At 34.6% G+C, this 18907-nt stretch overlaps 1 protein-coding gene and 1 pseudogene across 2 annotated transcripts; one reads left to right on the top strand and one right to left on the bottom strand.

Annotated features, from left to right (window-relative positions):
• The first annotated feature begins 12147 nt into the window (after positions 1–12147).
• LOC145100119 (non-specific lipid-transfer protein-like) lies at positions 12148–12886 on the top strand. Its single transcript, XM_079037510.1, has 2 exons — positions 12148–12600; positions 12679–12886. The coding sequence occupies exons 1-2, from the start codon at positions 12251–12253 to the stop codon at positions 12719–12721; spliced, it is 393 nt and encodes a 130-aa protein (XP_078893636.1). The 5' UTR covers positions 12148–12250; the 3' UTR covers positions 12722–12886.
• A 1355-nt stretch (positions 12887–14241) lies between these two features.
• Positions 14242–17606, bottom strand: LOC145101561 (cyclic nucleotide-gated ion channel 1-like; annotated as a pseudogene). Its single transcript, XR_013705707.1, has 9 exons — positions 17265–17606; positions 16613–16980; positions 16314–16526; positions 15940–16232; positions 15729–15840; positions 15391–15636; positions 14893–15284; positions 14480–14791; positions 14242–14395 (listed from the first exon to the last, which is right to left on the bottom strand). The product of XR_013705707.1 is annotated as a cyclic nucleotide-gated ion channel 1-like (transcript).
• Between the last annotated feature and the right edge of the window lie 1301 nt (positions 17607–18907).

Here is an 18907-nt window from a genome sequence, read left to right as displayed (position 1 = left end):
TAAAAATAATTGAACAACTCTTGGAAGCGTCCGATTCAGTTGATTTTTTGTTAATTACGCGGCAATATTGTATTTTTAAACTTCTTTTTTCTTAAAAAACTAAGTATTTGTTTAAGAAAACTATGAAAGTACAACAGCGAAATAAAAATAAAATCTTGCACTAAACAAACCCAGAAAATTATGTTATTATTTCTCTTATAACTCTAATTTTGATTTTACTTTTATTAACCGATATTAGAAGTGTGATAAATATCCATTTGATTTTATATAAGAAATAAGAAATTAAGAATATAATAAAGTATTTTATAATATTTATTAACGAAGACAATTTTTACAAATCCAGATTGAATGGGTGTTTGGTTTGCTGCAACTTTCAGAAAGATATACAACCATATAAAAATAATACATGAAACTAGAAGTGGCAAAAATTGACACGATACGAAACCCGACACGGAATAAATGGGTTTGGGTAAGATATTTCAACCCGTTTAAATAAACAGGTTGACACGACACGACACGAAAATTAAATGGGTAAGATTAGGGTTGAGAATTTCAACTCGAATATGACTCGAAACTGACCCGTTTATTTATATGCAAGTTTTTTGAATTATTTAAATAAACTAGAAAAGATACAAAACCAAAAGCATAAGTAAAAAGAAAACTTTTGTATTGGATTGCTTTGTAATGCTGAAATGACTTAGCCGTCTAGATCAAGATTTCATTTCAGTTTTTCCATTCTCTCCCAAACTACCCAGTCTCTTTCACCACTCTCACATCCTCATGACATTGTCATCCGCCTCCCCAACTCCCACTCTTTTAATTTTGTCATCTAAACTTGCTATGGATTCATCTATTCTGCCTCAAAACAATTAGTTTTTCATTTCCGCCTACCAAACTCCTACTCTTTCAAGATGCTCAATCTTTTAACCTCACATGACACAACATATTTCAATATATAACCCTAACCCGAAACCCGACACGAACTCGACACGAAAATAAACGGGTTGACACGACACGACACGTTAATTAAATGGGTCGGGTTAGGGTCAAACACTTTCAACCCGTTTAGTGTTTCGACACGACACGACACGACACGATTGCCACCTTTACATGAAACAATGGAGCGATTCGTTTTGAGCGTAGAAATGTCAACTTATATGGCTATGTCAACCGTCTGATGAAGCAGCCCTAGAAGTACATCTATGGTCGAGCTATTTTCATCCCATGACCCAAGTCAACGTCCAAGTCTTTGTAATTTGCATTAGGAAGCCGGTTTTTATCCCTGGCATGGCTAAGGTGGCTACGCGCACGCCACCCAGCCTCCTCAGCATGCCGAGCTCGATAACCAATTTAGGCAATGGTTTCAAGATGAGAGAGAAAATCCATTTAAAAAATATATCCGTTTTTTAATTCAAAATTATAAATTTTAAACAACTTTTCAACCAAAATATAAATATCAACATTTATCTTTATTTATTATCACTCTCAAACCTCCAATATTTATCTTACTAGTTTATAACCCGTAGCAACCATGGTTATAAAAATAATTAAACTTTTATAATAAAAAAAATCAAAATTATTAATCAATTATTTTAAATAAATTACTAATTAAGAGATATTTTTATTAGTTATGTGAAATTATAATCGTTGATTCAAATAAATATATAAAAATAATTGTTAATATATATTAGATTTTTTTTTGTGAATTAATGAAAACAATAATATAAAATTTAAAATTTAATTTAAAATGGAGAATAAATACATTGAAAATAGCATCACATTAATGAGGATGTTTAATAAATTAAAAATGGAGAACTAATAGATTGACAAGTGGCAACACATTAATTAAGAGGTCTAATATAGTGACACATGACAAAAAAACTACTATTTTATTAGTATAGGGAGATTCTCTCAAACCTTCAACACTCATCTCATCTCTTTCAATTTTTCAATTTTAACAAAAGTTCAAAAAAAAATCTTTTTGCAATAAATGGGTCTTATTTGAAAGTTTTATTGTGGATTTGATTTCTAAAAAGGTCGAAAAACTATCGTACCTTTTTAAGTTTTATTCTTATTTTAATATTTTAATTAATCAAAAAAATAAAAGAAGGGCCCATAATGTCTCCTCTTTCTCTCTCAATAATAAAAAAGCTTAAACCTTCAAATGTTGTCATCTTCAGTCTTTAATCAATGACCTCTAACATATTGATTAGTGCTACGAAAGAGCTCCACGTCTTTACATCAATGAAGTAAATTTGTGTGATGCACATTCGAGGGTAGTAAAAGTAGTCGCTTAGTTGATCCAACAAAACACTCTTCTCTTCAAACCTTGACATTATGTCATCCCACATACCTTGAACTAGTTTATGTTTTCTTCAAAACCTTTCATATATCATGTTTGATCACACTGATTAGTTGGGAGTGGAATTCAAATCCTTGTTGCCATTGATTGTTTGTTATAAAAGTGATTTTTTTTAAATAGTTGTATTGTGTTTTGAAATGTGTTTTTGATTTGTTAGGTTAGTTGTTTATAAGGATAATTTGGGTAATACCTATTAATTGCTATGACACCTAAAAGATCCTCTTGGGCTTCATCATTTATGAGATAGTAACAAATAATTTTAGCTATTTAGGATAGGAGGATCATAATTGCATACATACCTACACCCTAGTATATAAGGTTTTGTGAAATTGTTTATATACCCTTTAATGCGACTTGGACTACCCTCATCGCTAAGGCACAAACGATACATCCCCGAACAATTGTTCGCCCTCCCAACATATCTTATGCCCTTAGTGATCACAATTATGCCTTTCTCAAGCTCCATCATGAACCCACCGTTGTCAAACTTGTTAGTAGAAACCAACCCCTTCAAGATAGTAGGAACATGAAGAACATCTCGAAGGGTAACCAATTCACCACGTGTGAACTTCAGACGAACATCACCTATTCCTTGAAATTCAGCTATGTAACTATCAGCACATACAACTATCATTCCTGGTGGCATTGGACGGTAAGTACGAAATCTCTCTCATTGCCCACAAACATGCATAGTGGCTCCAATGTCTACGAACCATCCTTAAGCACAGATTTCTTGGGTAAGAGAATAGATCATGAAAATCTCTCCAAGGTTCACACTTGCCACCATATCAGTCACTTGCTCGACTGCATGTGCAACCGGTCCTGATTTGCGATCTTTGGATTCTCTCGCATAGTGCTCAATCTCTCCGCAGACATGGCAAGGTTCGGTCCTCTTTGGCTTTGAGTTAGGATTCTGATGACTTGGTTTCTTGAAGCTTTGTTTCTGTAACGCCCCGTTCTTGAAATATCTAATTTTGGGTTCCCAAGAGCAAGAGTAAGGGCGTTTCGGTCCTTGATATGGATATAGAGTTTGGCAAGAACGGCTTATGATGGAGGAGAGGTTGTAAATTAAAGATGTGGGCAGCAATGGTCCCTAAAGGGGGAAAATTTAGCAAAGGGGTCCCATGCATGCATGCTTGTGTTTGGCTGGGTACGCCCAGCGTAAGCTGGATGTACGCCCAGCGTAGTGAAGGAAAGAAACGCGGAGGTCTCTCGACGTATGCCCAGCGTACGTCTATCATCCAGAAACCCTAAATTTAGGGTCAGCCACTATATAAGGAACATAATTGTTCTTACCCTAGCCTCCATAAGCACTCTCTTAACCTCAAAAACCCTAGATAGCCGTCCCACCTCCATTGTTGGGTGTGTTTGGCCTTGGAAAGCTTGTTTTGGCAAAAGAGAGTCTAGAAGAAGAAAGAGGAAGTTGTCAAAGAAGGAGTTGAGTGGCTGGAGCTTTTAGATCTGGAAAGACATCATATTCTGAGGCTCTTTTGAGGTAAAAAGTCTCTAGCTTGACAATCATATTGTGTAGATCTATGTGTTGTAAAGTTTTGACATCATTCTTGTCCCAAAAACCCTCATCTTGATGCATGTTTCGAGTTGGTTGAGATTAGCTGTCCTTTTAGACCTCAAGAGAGGTATTGAGTAAGAAAAATGAGGTCCCAAGGGCTTTGGTTGTCTCACATGTGTTATAGATAGGTCTTAATGGATTAAGACCTTGGATTAAGAGCTTTATGGACGTCCCAAGTAATAAAGTTTGAGACTTCATGAATCCTAGGCATAATTGGTCTATGGATTTGAAGTTTGGACTTAAGAGCTTAAGCCATTAAGATCGTATGAGAAGTTGTAGTTCAGCGGAGTTACGCCCAGCGTAACTGGGAGGACGCCTAGCGTAGTGGGTCTGTGTCCCGATTCCAATCCGCGAGCATTGTTGTACGTCCAACGTACCTGTTGGGTTTTCATTTTGGGCCTTAAGAGATTGGGCTGTAATTGGGCTATTAGATCTTGGGCCGTGACTGGACATTATGGATGGAGTATTGTGGACTCACTAATTATTATGGACCTTGGATCTAGACCCATTTGGTAAGGTGGGCCCAATTTAGTAAATTAGGCCAATATTGGGCTTTGCTTCGGACTTTTGGTCTTTGGGCCATTAGTGGGCTTGAGAGCTTATCTAGTGATGGACCTTTCACATTTTGATTGTGGGCCTTAGTCATGGATCGGATTGAGTTGAGGGTAAATTGGTCAATTTACCCTTGGAAGGATATTGTGTTTGGTTTAATGGTTATTTTGCTACTTCGAATAATTCGAGATTTTCGGTGAGGCGGTGATTCGGGAATCTGCTTCTTCAGTTCAAAGTTTCGGCAGTTGCGAGGTGAGTTATCCTCACTATATCAACAGGGTCTAAGGCACCAAGGCCGACCCTTTATCAGATTGTGATCTGGGTATCGTTGTTATGTTATTGCTTTGCTATGTTTGCATCCTGGTAGTTAGGATGGTATTATGTTAGAGACCTGGTTAAGGTCGGTATCCTGGTATATAGGATGATGCTATGCTAGTGACCGGTTAGGTCGATATCATGGTTAAGATGATGTTATGTTATGTGATCTGCTAGATCGACTTGATTGCATGTGAATTGTTATATGATTGAATGTTATGTGCACATGGTTGTTGGACTGGGGTTGGGTTGAGGCGGGTCCTGCTTTGTGCTGTAGGCCAACATACCCAGGGCGGACCGGTTGTCCCGAAGGCCCAGCGAGCGGTCCGGATAGGCTGTAGGCCCCAAGAGGGCGGACCAGACGTGCCGAGGCTCGGAGAGTGGACCAGGCTGACTGAAGGCCCAGTGCGGGCGGACCAGTCATACTGTAGACTCAAAGAGTGGACCAGGTGGATTGAAGGCACGGTGCGGGCGGACCAATCACACTGTAGACTCGATGTATATGGCTAGACTCGGAGGGTGGACCAGGTGGACTGAAGGCCGGTGCGGCGGACCAGTCACACAGTAGACCCGAAGTGCATGGCTGTTCTGTGTTCTGTTATGATATGGCATGTTGTACGTGTATGGTATATGTGGTTGGTATTTTAGGGGTATCTCATTAAGCTTTTGGGCTTACAGTTGTGGTTTAATGTTTTTCAGGTTTTTTAGGAGACCGTGGCAAGGCAAAGGCGTGATCGTACCGCTCCTCATGATTTTGTTTTATGATGTGATTCTGGGAAGACTCTGATGATAATTGTATTGAAAACCTTTTTGTAATAACTTAATGAAACGGGGTTGTTTTTGAAAAGTTTAAATTGGTTGAAATTTTATGGTCATTATAGTTTCTTAGGTCCCAAGTTCCTTTTGTTTTGTCCCCAAGACCTAGTCTTATGACCATAACCCACAGCTGATACATGATGCACACCCGATCCGAGTTTACCACGCTTGTCCTTGATGCGAGTTTCCTCCTCAATGCGAAGGTGTTTCATCAGATCATCTAATGAGTAGTCCTCATATTTGTGCATCATTCTCTTAGAGAAGTTTTTCCACGAGGGTGGTAGTTTTGCAATGATCGCACCAGGGAGTAGTCCTCATATTTGTTTACCATGACCTGGAGTTCATGCACTTGCTCCATGATAGGTTTGTCATCATCCATTTGAAACTCTAGGTACTTTGACACTAGGTACTTGTTGGTACCTTCCTCATATGCCTTGTACTTGAGTTCCAAAGCACTTCATAGCTCTCTCGGATCTTTGACCGACGCGTAAAGATCATAGAGTCGATCAGACAGTGAGTTCTTGATGTGACCCACACACAATTCCTTAGACTCTCTATACATAACCCTTTGCTTTTCCAGATCAGAGATGATCGTTGGATCCACAGTTTTCCCCACCTTGGGAATTGGATTAGCAGGAATTGGGGCCAATTATGGCTCCAAAACATAGGCGACCTTCAGCACATGAAGCATGAACTTGACCTTGTCAGCCCAACAGGTGTAATTCTGACCATCAAATCAGTCAAACTTGGCAAACTCTTGGTTCATGTAATGGAGACTAGCAGTTGGGATTTGAGTGTCCATTAGTCTGTTTATTTATAAACACAAATAAAAAAAACCTTTAAGGTTGTTGTAAATCAAACTAATAGACAAGCAAGGAAACCGACAAATAATATTAAGAATTATATGTGTAACACCCCAACTCTCAGGTATAAGTTTTAAAACCTTATATACATGTTTATGGACCTACTCGACAAGTTGGTTGCCCCAACTCGTCGTGTAGAGGTGGGTTAGCTCGCGTGGATTATTGAACCTACTCGGCGAGTCAGAGGACCCCGACTCGACGATTAGGAGTTGGAAAATGAAACCCTAATTTTCGGGGTTTTGCACCCTATTTAAAGGTCATTAGCCTCCCTCAGCCTCCCTTACCGTCCCCTTTGAGTCCAGAAAACCCTAATCTCGAATACCCTCCACTTGTGTGTGTGAAGAAGCTTGGAAAATGGTTTTTGTGAAGAAGGCTTGAATTCTAAGGAGCTTGGAGAAAAGAAAAGCTTGTGGATCTGACTCTACTTTATCTTGGAATCATTTTGAAGGTAATAAGTCGTTACCTTGACTTCCATCTAGCTAGATCTCTCCTTGCTTAAGTTTAGGGCTATTTTGGCATATATGTGAACCATTTCGGGCATTGGTCATGATCTGAAGTTGTAACTTCAGATCTGGACTTCTCTAAGTCCTTATAGCCATAAAGTTATCAGATTTAGCAAGCTTGGGCCTTTCTCTTTGGGTTAAACATTTCCCTTAGCTTGGTTTTGGCATTTAGGACCATGCATGCACGTAAAATTTGCAACTTTCTCTTTGGGTTCGATCCTTGGTGCTAACAAGAATTGGAGTATTAACACTAACATCTAACCAATCAAGCTGCCGTTAAAAAAAAACGTTTTCTAACCCTTCCAAAATATTCTGTTGCCATATCTACGAAGTGATAGAATATTATATTGTCATATCTACGAAGTGCAAGAATATTCTGTTGTCATATCTACAAAATGGTAGAATATTTTGCTGCCATATCTACGAAATAACAGAATATTATGTTGCAATATCTTCCATCACCAATGTGGGATAGAGGGAACTTGCCAACTTCCAAGATTACCTCTATAATTTCGAACAATATATATATATATATATATATATATATATATATATATATATATATATATATATAGGAGTAGGATCAAATGAGAACACCAAAAAGGTTGAGAACGCGAGAACAAAGTATATTCATTTACGATTCCATGTATTCATTTGTGGAGAAATGATAAATTTTTACGCCTTTAATTTCAATTGAAAAGAAAAAGCATATTCATGTTGATTATGTATAAAAATTTATCATTTCTCCACAAATGAATACATGGAATCACAAATGAATATACTTGTTCTCGCGTTTTCAACCTTTTAGGTGTTCTCATTTGATCATTTCCCTATATATATATATATATATATATATATATATATATATATATATATATATATAGCAGTTGCCCACTGTGCCCCCTTTAAATCCGGCTCTAAAGTCGGGCATTATATAAGGTGTGAAATCAAAAATATCCTACGCGAAAAAAACACGTACAAGTATAGAAATATAAGTTCGGAAATTATTTTCAATTTTTTCGTCAATCATGCCTCAAAGTGACTTCAGTGAACATTTGGAGAGGGAATTTTAGCCAAATAATCTTTGAGATGCTTTACATATTTCAAACCAGTAAGTTTTAAAGCATGTTCCCTACAAAGTGGAATAAGAATGCAGATTTAACATTAGATTTTGTTGTCTACAATATAAACTACAAATAATGCAAGAAATAGCAATGCACTTTAATTGATTTGTTTATTACATCATCTTACTTCCATTTCTTACTATTAAAACAATATACTTTGTAATATCTACTCAATTAGTCAATTATAGCAATGACATCGGAATAAAAAGCAATTTCCACATTGGTTGCTTTCTTCTAAACCTTCACATGCAAAACACACGTATGCGACAGTTTTTTTTAATCTCTTGTAAAAAGCACACGCATCTCTTTCCCACTAATCCGTTAAATGAGGAAATAATTTATGATCTACCTCTTCTAATAAACAAAATCAAAATTTGTCATTTGTCGATATTCTATATCTCCTTTGCCACATGATATTTTTCTACAACTCCTTTGCCACATGGCATTTTTCTTGACCTTCACAATTTTCCGTTATTCTAACATTTCTAATTCTTTTTAATGCTCATATTAAATTTAAATAATTTTCATTTTGTTAATAGCAACTTAATCCCTCATTTTTTGGGATAGGTATGACTTTTGAATAGACCATATACAAGGATGAAAAGAGAAAACTCGCATACTGCAAATTGGAATTTGGATTGAAAGACGGTTTCGTTAATCCCATCCATGAATATCGCCACCAATCTTGCTCCCACTAATCTACCTCTTCTAATAAACAAAAACAAAATTTGTCATTTGTCGATATTCTATATCTCCTTTGCCACATGACATTTTTCTACAACTCCTTTGCCACATGTCATTTTTCTTGACCCTCACGATTTTCTGCTATTCTAACATTTCTAATTCTTTTTAATGCTCATATTAAATTTAAATAATTTTTGTTTTGTTAATAGCAACTTAATCCCTGATTTTTTGGGATAGGTATGACTTTCGAATAGACCATATACAAGGATGAAAAGAGAAAACCCGCATACTGCAAATTGGAATTTGGATTGAAAGATGGTTTCGTTAATCCCATCCATGAATATCGCCACCAATCTTGCTCCCACCAATCTACCTCTTCTAATAAACAAAATCAAAATTTGTCATTTGTCGATATTCTATATCTCCTTTTCCACATGACATTTTTCTACAACTCCTTTGCCACATGGCATTTTTCTTGACCCTCACGATTTTCCGCTATTCTAACATTTCTAATTCTTTTTAATGCTCATATTAAATTTAAATAATTTTCGTTTTGTTAATAGCAACTTAATCCCTGATTTTTTGGGATAGGTATGACTTTCGAATAGACCATATACAAGGATGAAAAGAGAAAACCCGCATACTACAAATTGGAATTTGGATTGAAAGATGGTTTCGTTAATCCCATCCATGAATATCGCCACCAATCTTGCTCCCATAACCGTCCTCCCATTATCTTGATCGATCGACTAGACACAAAAAAACGTTAAGCTCCCAATTCCTTAATCTCTTTGAAAGAACAACACATCCACCACTCATCGATGTCATCCTCTCTCTGTGTCTGCATACCGGCTTTCTCATTCTCTAGAGGCTGGTAAGCGTAAAGAGCATCGCTAAAGCAGTTCAAAAACTAATCAGAACACGATTAGGAAGCAAGATGCAGCCAACATCGGACGACTCACCACCACAATGACTACTTGAATTTTTTGCATTTTAGCTTTCTGGCTTTTCATAAGCACTATTTTTTTTTGATGAAGTGTTAATATATTTAGGGATGTGTCCATGGACATGGAACTGGATTTTCTGAAGCTACTCTTGAAGAAGATTCTACAAATCGTCCTCCTAAAGTAATCGTAAAGGTTTTTTTTTATTCTAATGATTTGCATATTTGTTACAACACAGTCAACACTGCCTTAGTAATATAGATTTTCATTGATCGTTTTTTTTGTTTTTTCAGCCAAATGATTCAGAAAACTATCAAAGCAATGACCTACGCATATTAATGCTTTTGAACGCATTGAAATGTCAACTTTATTGGATCCCTCCAAGTGTTTGGAGAAAGAGGTGGATGATTCTATCATATGTTTTCACTATTTTCCAGCTTGGTGCTCTACTTCTAATTATGTAGGTTACTCGGATCTCTTTCACTTCAGGTAGGTAGATTCCATCATTGTCATTCTAATACATTTTTAATCAAAATGGAATTGTATAATGAATTAGATTGACTGCTCCAGTTTATTTAAAGACATGAGAGATTAGAGGAGACATTCCCCTTACACAGTTTGGTTTTCTTTATTCCAAATGGAATTGTGTACTGTGAGGTGATTTCATATTTAAATAATCCCTTAACAGGTTTGTTGCATCAATTACATTCCTAATATGATCTTGATGTGTATTTGCTAATTTGCATTTAGGTAACACAAGCATCTGGCTTGATGGATGTGTGGAGATGGAATCTTAAAGACTAGCAATTGATCTTTAGTTATTTATATTGGTTATTGGGTTATATACTTTTGTTTTTTCTATTTATGTGTTTGTAATTTGTGTAGAGGTTCACTTCGGGGTTCAATTCTTCAAGTGTTCAAGTGTTCTTTGTAAAGCTCAAAAGAATATGGGGGTTATCTTCAGTTTTTTGGATGTCTTTACTCTTCGTTTGGATTCTAATTTATCTATTTACATTGGCCACTTCAATTTATGTTATCTATTTCACTGTATTATTATTAATAATTCAATGTGTAATCAATTTTCTTCTATTTGCTATAATGCTTAATGACTAAAATTTGTGTTTCATGCTTATGTTAGACTTTTTTAACATCCAATTATTGGTTTTTGATTTCCCCATTTTACCTATATTTAAAATACATGGTTGTAGTGCATGCATAGCACATTACTATAAAAATTCTGAACATCTGTGTCAACATTTTTGTTAATAATAAGATGTATAAAATATCATGAATGAAATTTAGGTTTATATCACTCGCTACAGAAAGAAGATAGAAAGTGTAGTTTTTAAACTTTGAATCTTCTATCAATTCATGAATGTCATTAGCTCAGTATGATTTGATTAATAACCCTCCATTGCTTACTGTTTTAATCTACCATGAGCCCTTTTATGTACTTTTTCTTTAAGAAGGCAGTATCAAGAGGATTTAACACTTGGTCATCTATTTTGTGTGGTATAAAATGATTGAAGTTATTGATTTTAGATAAAGATTCGTAATTAGACCAATGAAACCTTTAATGTTGTGTACAAAGAAGTATTTCAAAATCTATGTTAAAGTATTATTTTTTATTTCACTTTTCAAATTAATTCGATATAACTCACAATCGGCAATACAAGGCATTTTTTTTTACAGTTATTAATTTTTATTAATATATAAAATTTTAATCATACCGACCGTTGTTTCCACGGGTTATAACCTAGTTGTTTATATAAGTAAACAAATAAAGAGAAAACAACTTATCAAAACCTTTTTATTTAAGTCACTAAGTGTTTATGAATCTTTTTTTTATCCAAACATGTAAAATAACTTATTACTGATGTCAAACCACAATAAATCAATAAACACTTCAAACAAGCAATCTCAAACACCCCTAAATAGATTGATATCTTGATTCTAACCATACTTATTTAATTTTTATATTGTGTGGTGACAACCCGTTAAAATATTAATTTGTATCATATGTTGGGATTCCATTTCTGTACCAATATTACAACAAACCTAATGGTAGTTTAATTGGGGGATCAGTAATACTTTTGCCGAGTCTCAACAAGTCCATCGCATATCAAAACCGTTCATTTTTATTTTCTTTTAAGCACACAACATTCCAAGGTTGAAGTTTATGATATTATATTATTGATAATATAATCTACTCGAACTACATAGTTGCAGTGCTGTTTGAATTTATCTTAATTACTACCAAATCCTTTATAACACGAAACTTGTACAAAAGTGTGACAAAATGGAAACACACCAAATGCATGAAGGTTTTCAACTTTTCGTCACCTAGTGGAATACCAATTAGCTACAATATATATATATATATATATATATATATATATATATATATATATATATATATATATACACACACACACACACACACCATACAAGATATCAGTTATATCTGCATAAAACAAAAGTGAAAACCCAAATCATTTATCAGTTTTCCATCAAAGAATGGACAGTGTTGGTGTTCGCATACTGTGGTCTGTTGCAATTACTTTGCTATTGGTTTCATGGAAGCCGATGGTGTTTGCAGTTCCATCATGTGGACGTGTCACATCCAGATTGACATCTTGCTTGAGTTTCATAAATGGTCATGAGCCAACAAATTCTTGCTGTTCATCAGTCAAGGGTTTGACAGCTATGGGGAAAACCAAGAATGATCGTGTGGCTATCTGTAACTGTGTGAAACAAGTCATGAAAAGATTGAACAATTATGATCCAAAACGAATCACTCTTCTTCCTAAAAAATGCCATGTTGGTTTGAAGTTTCCTCCCATCAATCAGGACTACGACTGCAAAAAGTACTTTCAATCCTCATTCTTTCTCGTTCATTATTAATTGTTGATGTGTAAATATTAAAGCTTATGTCTTATTTGCAGGGTGGAAGTAGACATGCTGATGTGGCGTGAGCAAGGACTATAGGAATAACATGAACCAATGTACTTGGTAACTTATGACTGTATTTGAATAACTGTTTGTGTATCTTCCAATAATACCATTGCTTCTTTATATACATATGATGTAATGCTAGTTATTGTAAGGATTAGTAAACGATTTAAATTTACAAGAGTGATATGTTTTCAATAATATGTGACAACCTAAATTTTAAGGGACTTGGATGTGATCGTTTTATTCAACATGATAAAATAAATGGGGTAGAATTTGATTTACTCTGAATAAGGCTGTGTGACAACAAATCATACAATAAAAAGGGAGAAATAAACTTGTCTTTAGCATCCCAATTAAGTCACTTTTAGAGGTATAATCCGTACTTTTAATTGAAAATTTGGTAGCTTAATGGCTAAGAGGTTAATAACAAGTGATTTCATTTTGTAGGTTTAAGCATCCAAGTCACTTTTAGGAATAAAATACAAATGCTTGTTTATATACATATATAGTTTGTCCAAGTATATATGTGATGGTTGTATTACTCTAGGACTCTAGTTAGCTAGAGAAGACTTAATATCCGTCTAAATTGGTAGGGGTGGATTCAAAGCCACTCTATTTTGAATGGTTTTCTATGCTACAATTTTGGTGTCTCATACAATTGAGAAAATTATAAATATAGCCTAATCCTTTAATTATTTTATGAAAAATAACCAAAAAACCCCCACATTACAAATATAGCTATGAAAATCACAGATAGATTAAGCTCATCTGCAATTTTAACATTCCATTTGCAAACGTACAATATGGTTTAAGCACTTCAATTGGAGTGGGAGTTAGTTTGTACCAAAACACACTTGTAGAGGAATATAATCAGACCAAAATAATAGGTAATTTATTAAGAAAAAAAGACAAAACTGCAAATTTGGTCTTTATGGTATTCAAAAAACTTTGGATAGGGTTCAAAAAGTTTTTAGCTTGCATGGAAGGTCCAAAATCAATGTTTTTTGAGTTTTTAGTTCTTGATACACTTGAAAAGTCCATTTTACCCTTTTCTATTTTCTTTATTTATTTTAGTATTTAATAATTACAAATAAAAAATAAACTCTCTCTCTCTCTCTCTCTCTCTCTCTCTCTCTCTCTCTCTCTCCCCCACACACACACACACACACACACACTATGGATGATTTCATTTTTCAAACTTTTTGTTGGAGAATTCATTAGAGAGGCTTTAAATAAATTTTCCAAATAAATAACAACTAAAGTGATAATTTTTTTGCAAAACTTTATATATAATAAAGTTGTTTCGTAATCAAACTTTATCACTTTCGTAGTAAAATTTAAAAAAAAAAAGAAAAAAAGAAAAAACGCAAAATGGCAGGTGGGATGATAGGAAATTGCAGATGAACTACGATTTTAGTCGGAGATGGGGTATTTATACGGAAAAAAAAAAGAACCACATGCGAACGTACAAGTCGCTAAAGCACGGTTGTGCTTTAGCGACTCACCTAACAGTAAATTGGCCATTATAAATGAAACAAGTGTAGCGATGAAGATGATACAAACTAACTCCCACTCCATTTGCTAATTGAAATAACAAAGTAACTCACTCTACATGTACTTACATAAACAATGTGTTGTATAAAATTGGAGAAGATGGTTACAAACTAGGTTACATTCATTCCTTCCATACTCCACTGCACAACAATGCTAAAAACACCTATCTATAATCATATTTCATACTATACTCCAAAAAAAAAAAAAAAACACTGACAAGGAGAAAGTTACATTTACCTGAAGGTAACGATTGCTGTTGCATGATTCTCAAAATCCGGCTGTGGTGGCTTGGGTGGCAGCATTATTTGCCAAACAGGTTTTGACAGTTGTGTGTAATTCTTGCGCCTCAACACGCGCAAGGCATTAGAGGAAAATCTAGCAGCATAAATGGAGGCACCAAGGCTGAGTGTGGAGGTTTCCCTAACAAAGGCATCATGCATTCTACTATCCTCCAATGCTTTAGCCATTTCCAGCTTCCTTCTCCAGTGTCTACGCCATGCCGACTGTATGTAGCATGCTGCCCATGTCCTCCACTGTTGTGAGTAGAATCTGAAAATCAAACACAAATCCCAAAAGAGCAATTAATTAATTAATTAATTATTGTTATTATCCCATTCAAAGTTGAAAAAGAGATAAATTAACATTGTTACCTAAAAGTATGCTGGAGATGTCTGCTGTGGAGACGTTTAAACTGGGAAGCCACAAACATGAGATCATCAACTGATAGAGCAAAAGCTTCAACATCTGTAAGTGCTTGAACAGTTCTAGTTGAGAAAGGGAGTGTTGGAGTTGGAGGAGCCAAAGCCCATGTCAGAAGCTCTTCTCCACAGAAGTCACCAGCCCTGAGGTGATCAGAGTTGAAGAAGCCAGCCCTTCCACCATCAGTTGTAATACTTTGTAGGGTCCCACGTGTGATGAAGAGCATCTCAGGTACTGGATCTCCCTCTCTGAGTATGTAGCTATTTTGTGTGTAAAGAACTGGCTTCAAACGATCACACATGGCATCCATCATATGTTCATCCATTGCTTCAAACATAGGTACCTGGATGGATACAGTCCAGGACCAAAATTGAAAAGGTTAGCTATACTCGGGGACCAAAAACGTAATTTACGCTGATACATATTTTTAGTTAAGAAATATGACTGACTCTCATGAGTGAAGACAAGCAAAGATGACGTTTTATGTCCCTCCTCAAATCCCGAGGAAGGTCTTTGACAAAGGAATCTAACTCAACACCCTTTGTTATCTTCCATTTGTAATGCTTGTGTCTTCTAACTCGTTCCCTTAAATTTTCAGGGAGGGAAATATGTGACATGAGATCCTCTGCTTCTCGCCTTTTTTCCTTCATCTCCTCCACTCTTAGAGTCAGGTTTGAGAAAGACTGCAAGTATTTCTGTAACAACCAGTGTATTAATTAGCTCATGAATCATACATACAGTATGTGGAAACATGTTTAATTTAGTGATTAGAATATACGAATTAAACCTGCATGTTGCCAATAAGCAAAGCGAATAGAACCAGCCCAATTATGGCAATGAAGTCTGCAAATAGAATCTCCCCATAGAAAGTGCTTGCTTTAAGGCCTTGACCAAGTGAACTGGATCACAAAAGAAAAACATTTTTATTTCAAAAAAGAAAGCTCTCTTGTTTATGTGTTGTAAGTTTGTTATCTCATTTAGATGAAGTGATTACTAACCTTAGACTCTGCAAGCCCCACCATGACCAATACAAGAATTTCTGAGGGAAGTCTCTAGTTTCCAGCACACGAGTTTGAAGAGCATCAAGAAATATTCCAAAATCAAAGTTTGTTGAATCTTTAATTTCATTTCGCTCAAGAAGAGGGCATGAATCGCTCAAAAACCCAAAATCTCCAACACGCCCTTCTCCACAGTACAAATACTTGGAGTAACAATTATTCCTTTCACATGCAATATTCCAACATCTCATTTCACTTTCTATTGCAAACAAGTACCACAGGGCTCCAACTACCTGTTTGCAAAACAAATCTTTCTTACTTCTTACCAAAATACATTTATATGCTTTTTCTCTAATATTGTTAATAATACTTACATGGCTAGCTAGCACATAGAGGAAAAAGTTAAAAGCAGCTCCAGCCCATGCTTTTTCAGTGAGGAAGCCAGAAATTTTTGTCACCTTTTTATAGAATAAAGAAATCCGAATAACTCGAGGGACATATTGAGAGAAAATAACGAGCTTCAAAATTCTTTCACTCAAAAACGGAGTAGGGCCATCTAAATTTGGGATAATTACCAAAATTGCCAACTGCACAAACAATCTTTAATTCAAGTTCATACTTCATAACATAAAATAGACTAAAGTTATACTATTCATTAATCCAGCTGACATACCTGTGGAAGTGGAAGGGCTGCTAGCACATCAATGATGAAATAGGATGAAAGGTAACGTTTTGCCACATAATGAGGTTCATCTATAAATACTCTCTTTCCAAGTATGTGATTATAACGTGGAACATATGCAGTTCGAAATTGGATAATAATGTGAAATACAAATAACATATCCGCAAAAGAACGAAGAACACATACAATTATCTCCAACTTGTGTCAACATCAAGGCATCTTTTTGTGCCATCGATTATAGGAATATAGAAAAATAATGGATCCAATGACAATGCTATAACAGAACATAGTAAAAAGGTTTTGTTCCATTGCAGAATAAATCGCCCTTCTGGATCAAAAAACTTCATCAAAAGTTGAGCCTGTTTAACAAAGTATTTTGGTAAATAATGAAGTTGATGCCTAATTAATATCCCATGATTGTTATGTAATGACTAAATAATGAAGTTGACTTGACTTGATGGTTTAATGGTCAAACCCTAATTTAATAACCTAAAAGTTCAAAACCCACGAGTACTTTTGTCAACAACCAAAAAGGAACACAATGAAGGACGACAATCAGTAACTTAAGTGTTGAAGTCCATTATTCAGTTCTCTTGCCTAAAACCCAAATTAATAAGAATGATTAAAACCCAAATTAAATTACCTGGTAGGAAATCCGCTATTACGCCCTGCGCCTACTAGATTCTTCCAATAATTCTCGAGAAACGCTGACTTTTCCTCAAATATTCTCATATAACAAACACATAACAGTTGTAGACAAAAAAAATAACGTCGAATCAAAAGAAAGGAACAGACATAAAGTAAACTGAGAAAGAGACAGATTGTGGTGGTGAAGCGTTAAGTAGGAAGCTTCCTGTAAAGTAAACGGAAGCATCGTCCTCCTCTAATGAATCCAAAATTTGACTTACCTTCTTCAAACAGGTGCAGTTGCCGTTTGGCCTCTGTTTCTCCACAAAAGATTACACAACGATCCTGATATGGACCACAGAATAACAAAATAAACTTTTTAGCAAAAGAATTATGTGTGGAAAAATAACACTTAAAAAGTATATCTTAACGAAATTAATAAAATTGAAAATTATAAAAACAAATTATGTAATGAACTAAAACATAATTTTAACTAGTAAAGAACCTGTGGTTCCGTTGTTTTTGGGGTAATATGGAAAAAATCGATCAACTTTAAAAGATATGTGCTGAAATTATAAATCACCATAAATAGCGAGAAAATCGACAACCCCTAAAATTAGATATCAAAAGTGTACAACGAAAAGAATGGACATTGGTGAAGAAAATCCACAAATGTTATGACAATAATGTTAAAGTTGTCAAAGTTGAGAAAATATGATGGCAAAATTTTAAAAGAAGTTTTTTGTGTTTTTTATGTCTAAATGTAAAAGTTTTGACTATAAGGACGAAAAGTGTCAAATTCATTAAAGATTTGTGGCAAAAACACCAAAATGTAAAATCTTTGACTGCAAGGACTAAAAGTGTCAAAGCCATTAAAGATTTGTGTCAAAAACCTTAAGGCACAAAAACTTAATCAAAAGGCAAAAATGTAAAATTTTTGATTTTAGGGACTAAAAATGTCACATTCAACAAACTTTTGTGGCAAAAACCTAAAACCTAAAAAAGTACCATTCCCAAGCTCCTTTGTATTTAATATATATATATATATATATATATATATAATTTGTGAGGTAATTCATATATAGAATGAGATTTAAAAATATTAAAAATCCATATATATCATAGTGATGATTATATCATATCAACTAGACCACAAAAGTATTAAAATAAAGTTTCCATCAAAAAAATTATGTGAGGATGAAACCGATGAAAATAAAATTTGAAAATATATTTTAAGAAATTTATAAAAACGAAAACTAAAATATATATATATATATATATATATATATATATATATATATATATATATATATAAGAGATTATAAATATAATTTTAAAATATAGTAAATGATCCAAATCGTAACTTATAAAATACCTATACTTTAATTTTAAAAGTATAAATGACGAAAGTGTTAACTCAAAATTACTTGAGGGGAAAAAAACTATAAATATGAAAAATCTGTTATGGTCGGAAACAAAATCTATGTTCGAGTTAAATGCTTATTTTACTTTTGTACACTATGACGTGTGAAATTCATTGAATATAAGTTTGAAAATTATAAATCGTGAACAATAAAAAGCTCTCAAGTCTTCTCTTTTCCAAATTAATATATGTATATTTATTGTTTTATCCTAAATTTTTTTTATTAGTTTTATTTT

This window comes from Lactuca serriola, chromosome 4 (genome assembly GCF_051521515.1).
Source record: "Lactuca serriola cultivar US96UC23 chromosome 4, Lser_US96UC23_V15, whole genome shotgun sequence".
NCBI lineage: Eukaryota > Viridiplantae > Streptophyta > Magnoliopsida > Asterales > Asteraceae > Lactuca > Lactuca serriola.
The sequence above is the reverse complement of the archived record's forward strand: the minus strand, read 5'-3'. Positions and strand labels throughout refer to the sequence as shown.

Bases quoted from the DNA above. Each gene is read 5' to 3' on its own strand.
- LOC145100119 (XM_079037510.1), top strand. From the start codon at position 12,251: ATGGACAGTGTTGGTGTTCGCATACTGTGGTCTGTTGCAATTACTTTG. The intron at 12,601-12,678 runs GTACTTTCAATC...TCTTATTTGCAG, and splicing joins CAGGACTACGACTGCAAAAA to GGTGGAAGTAGACATGCTGA.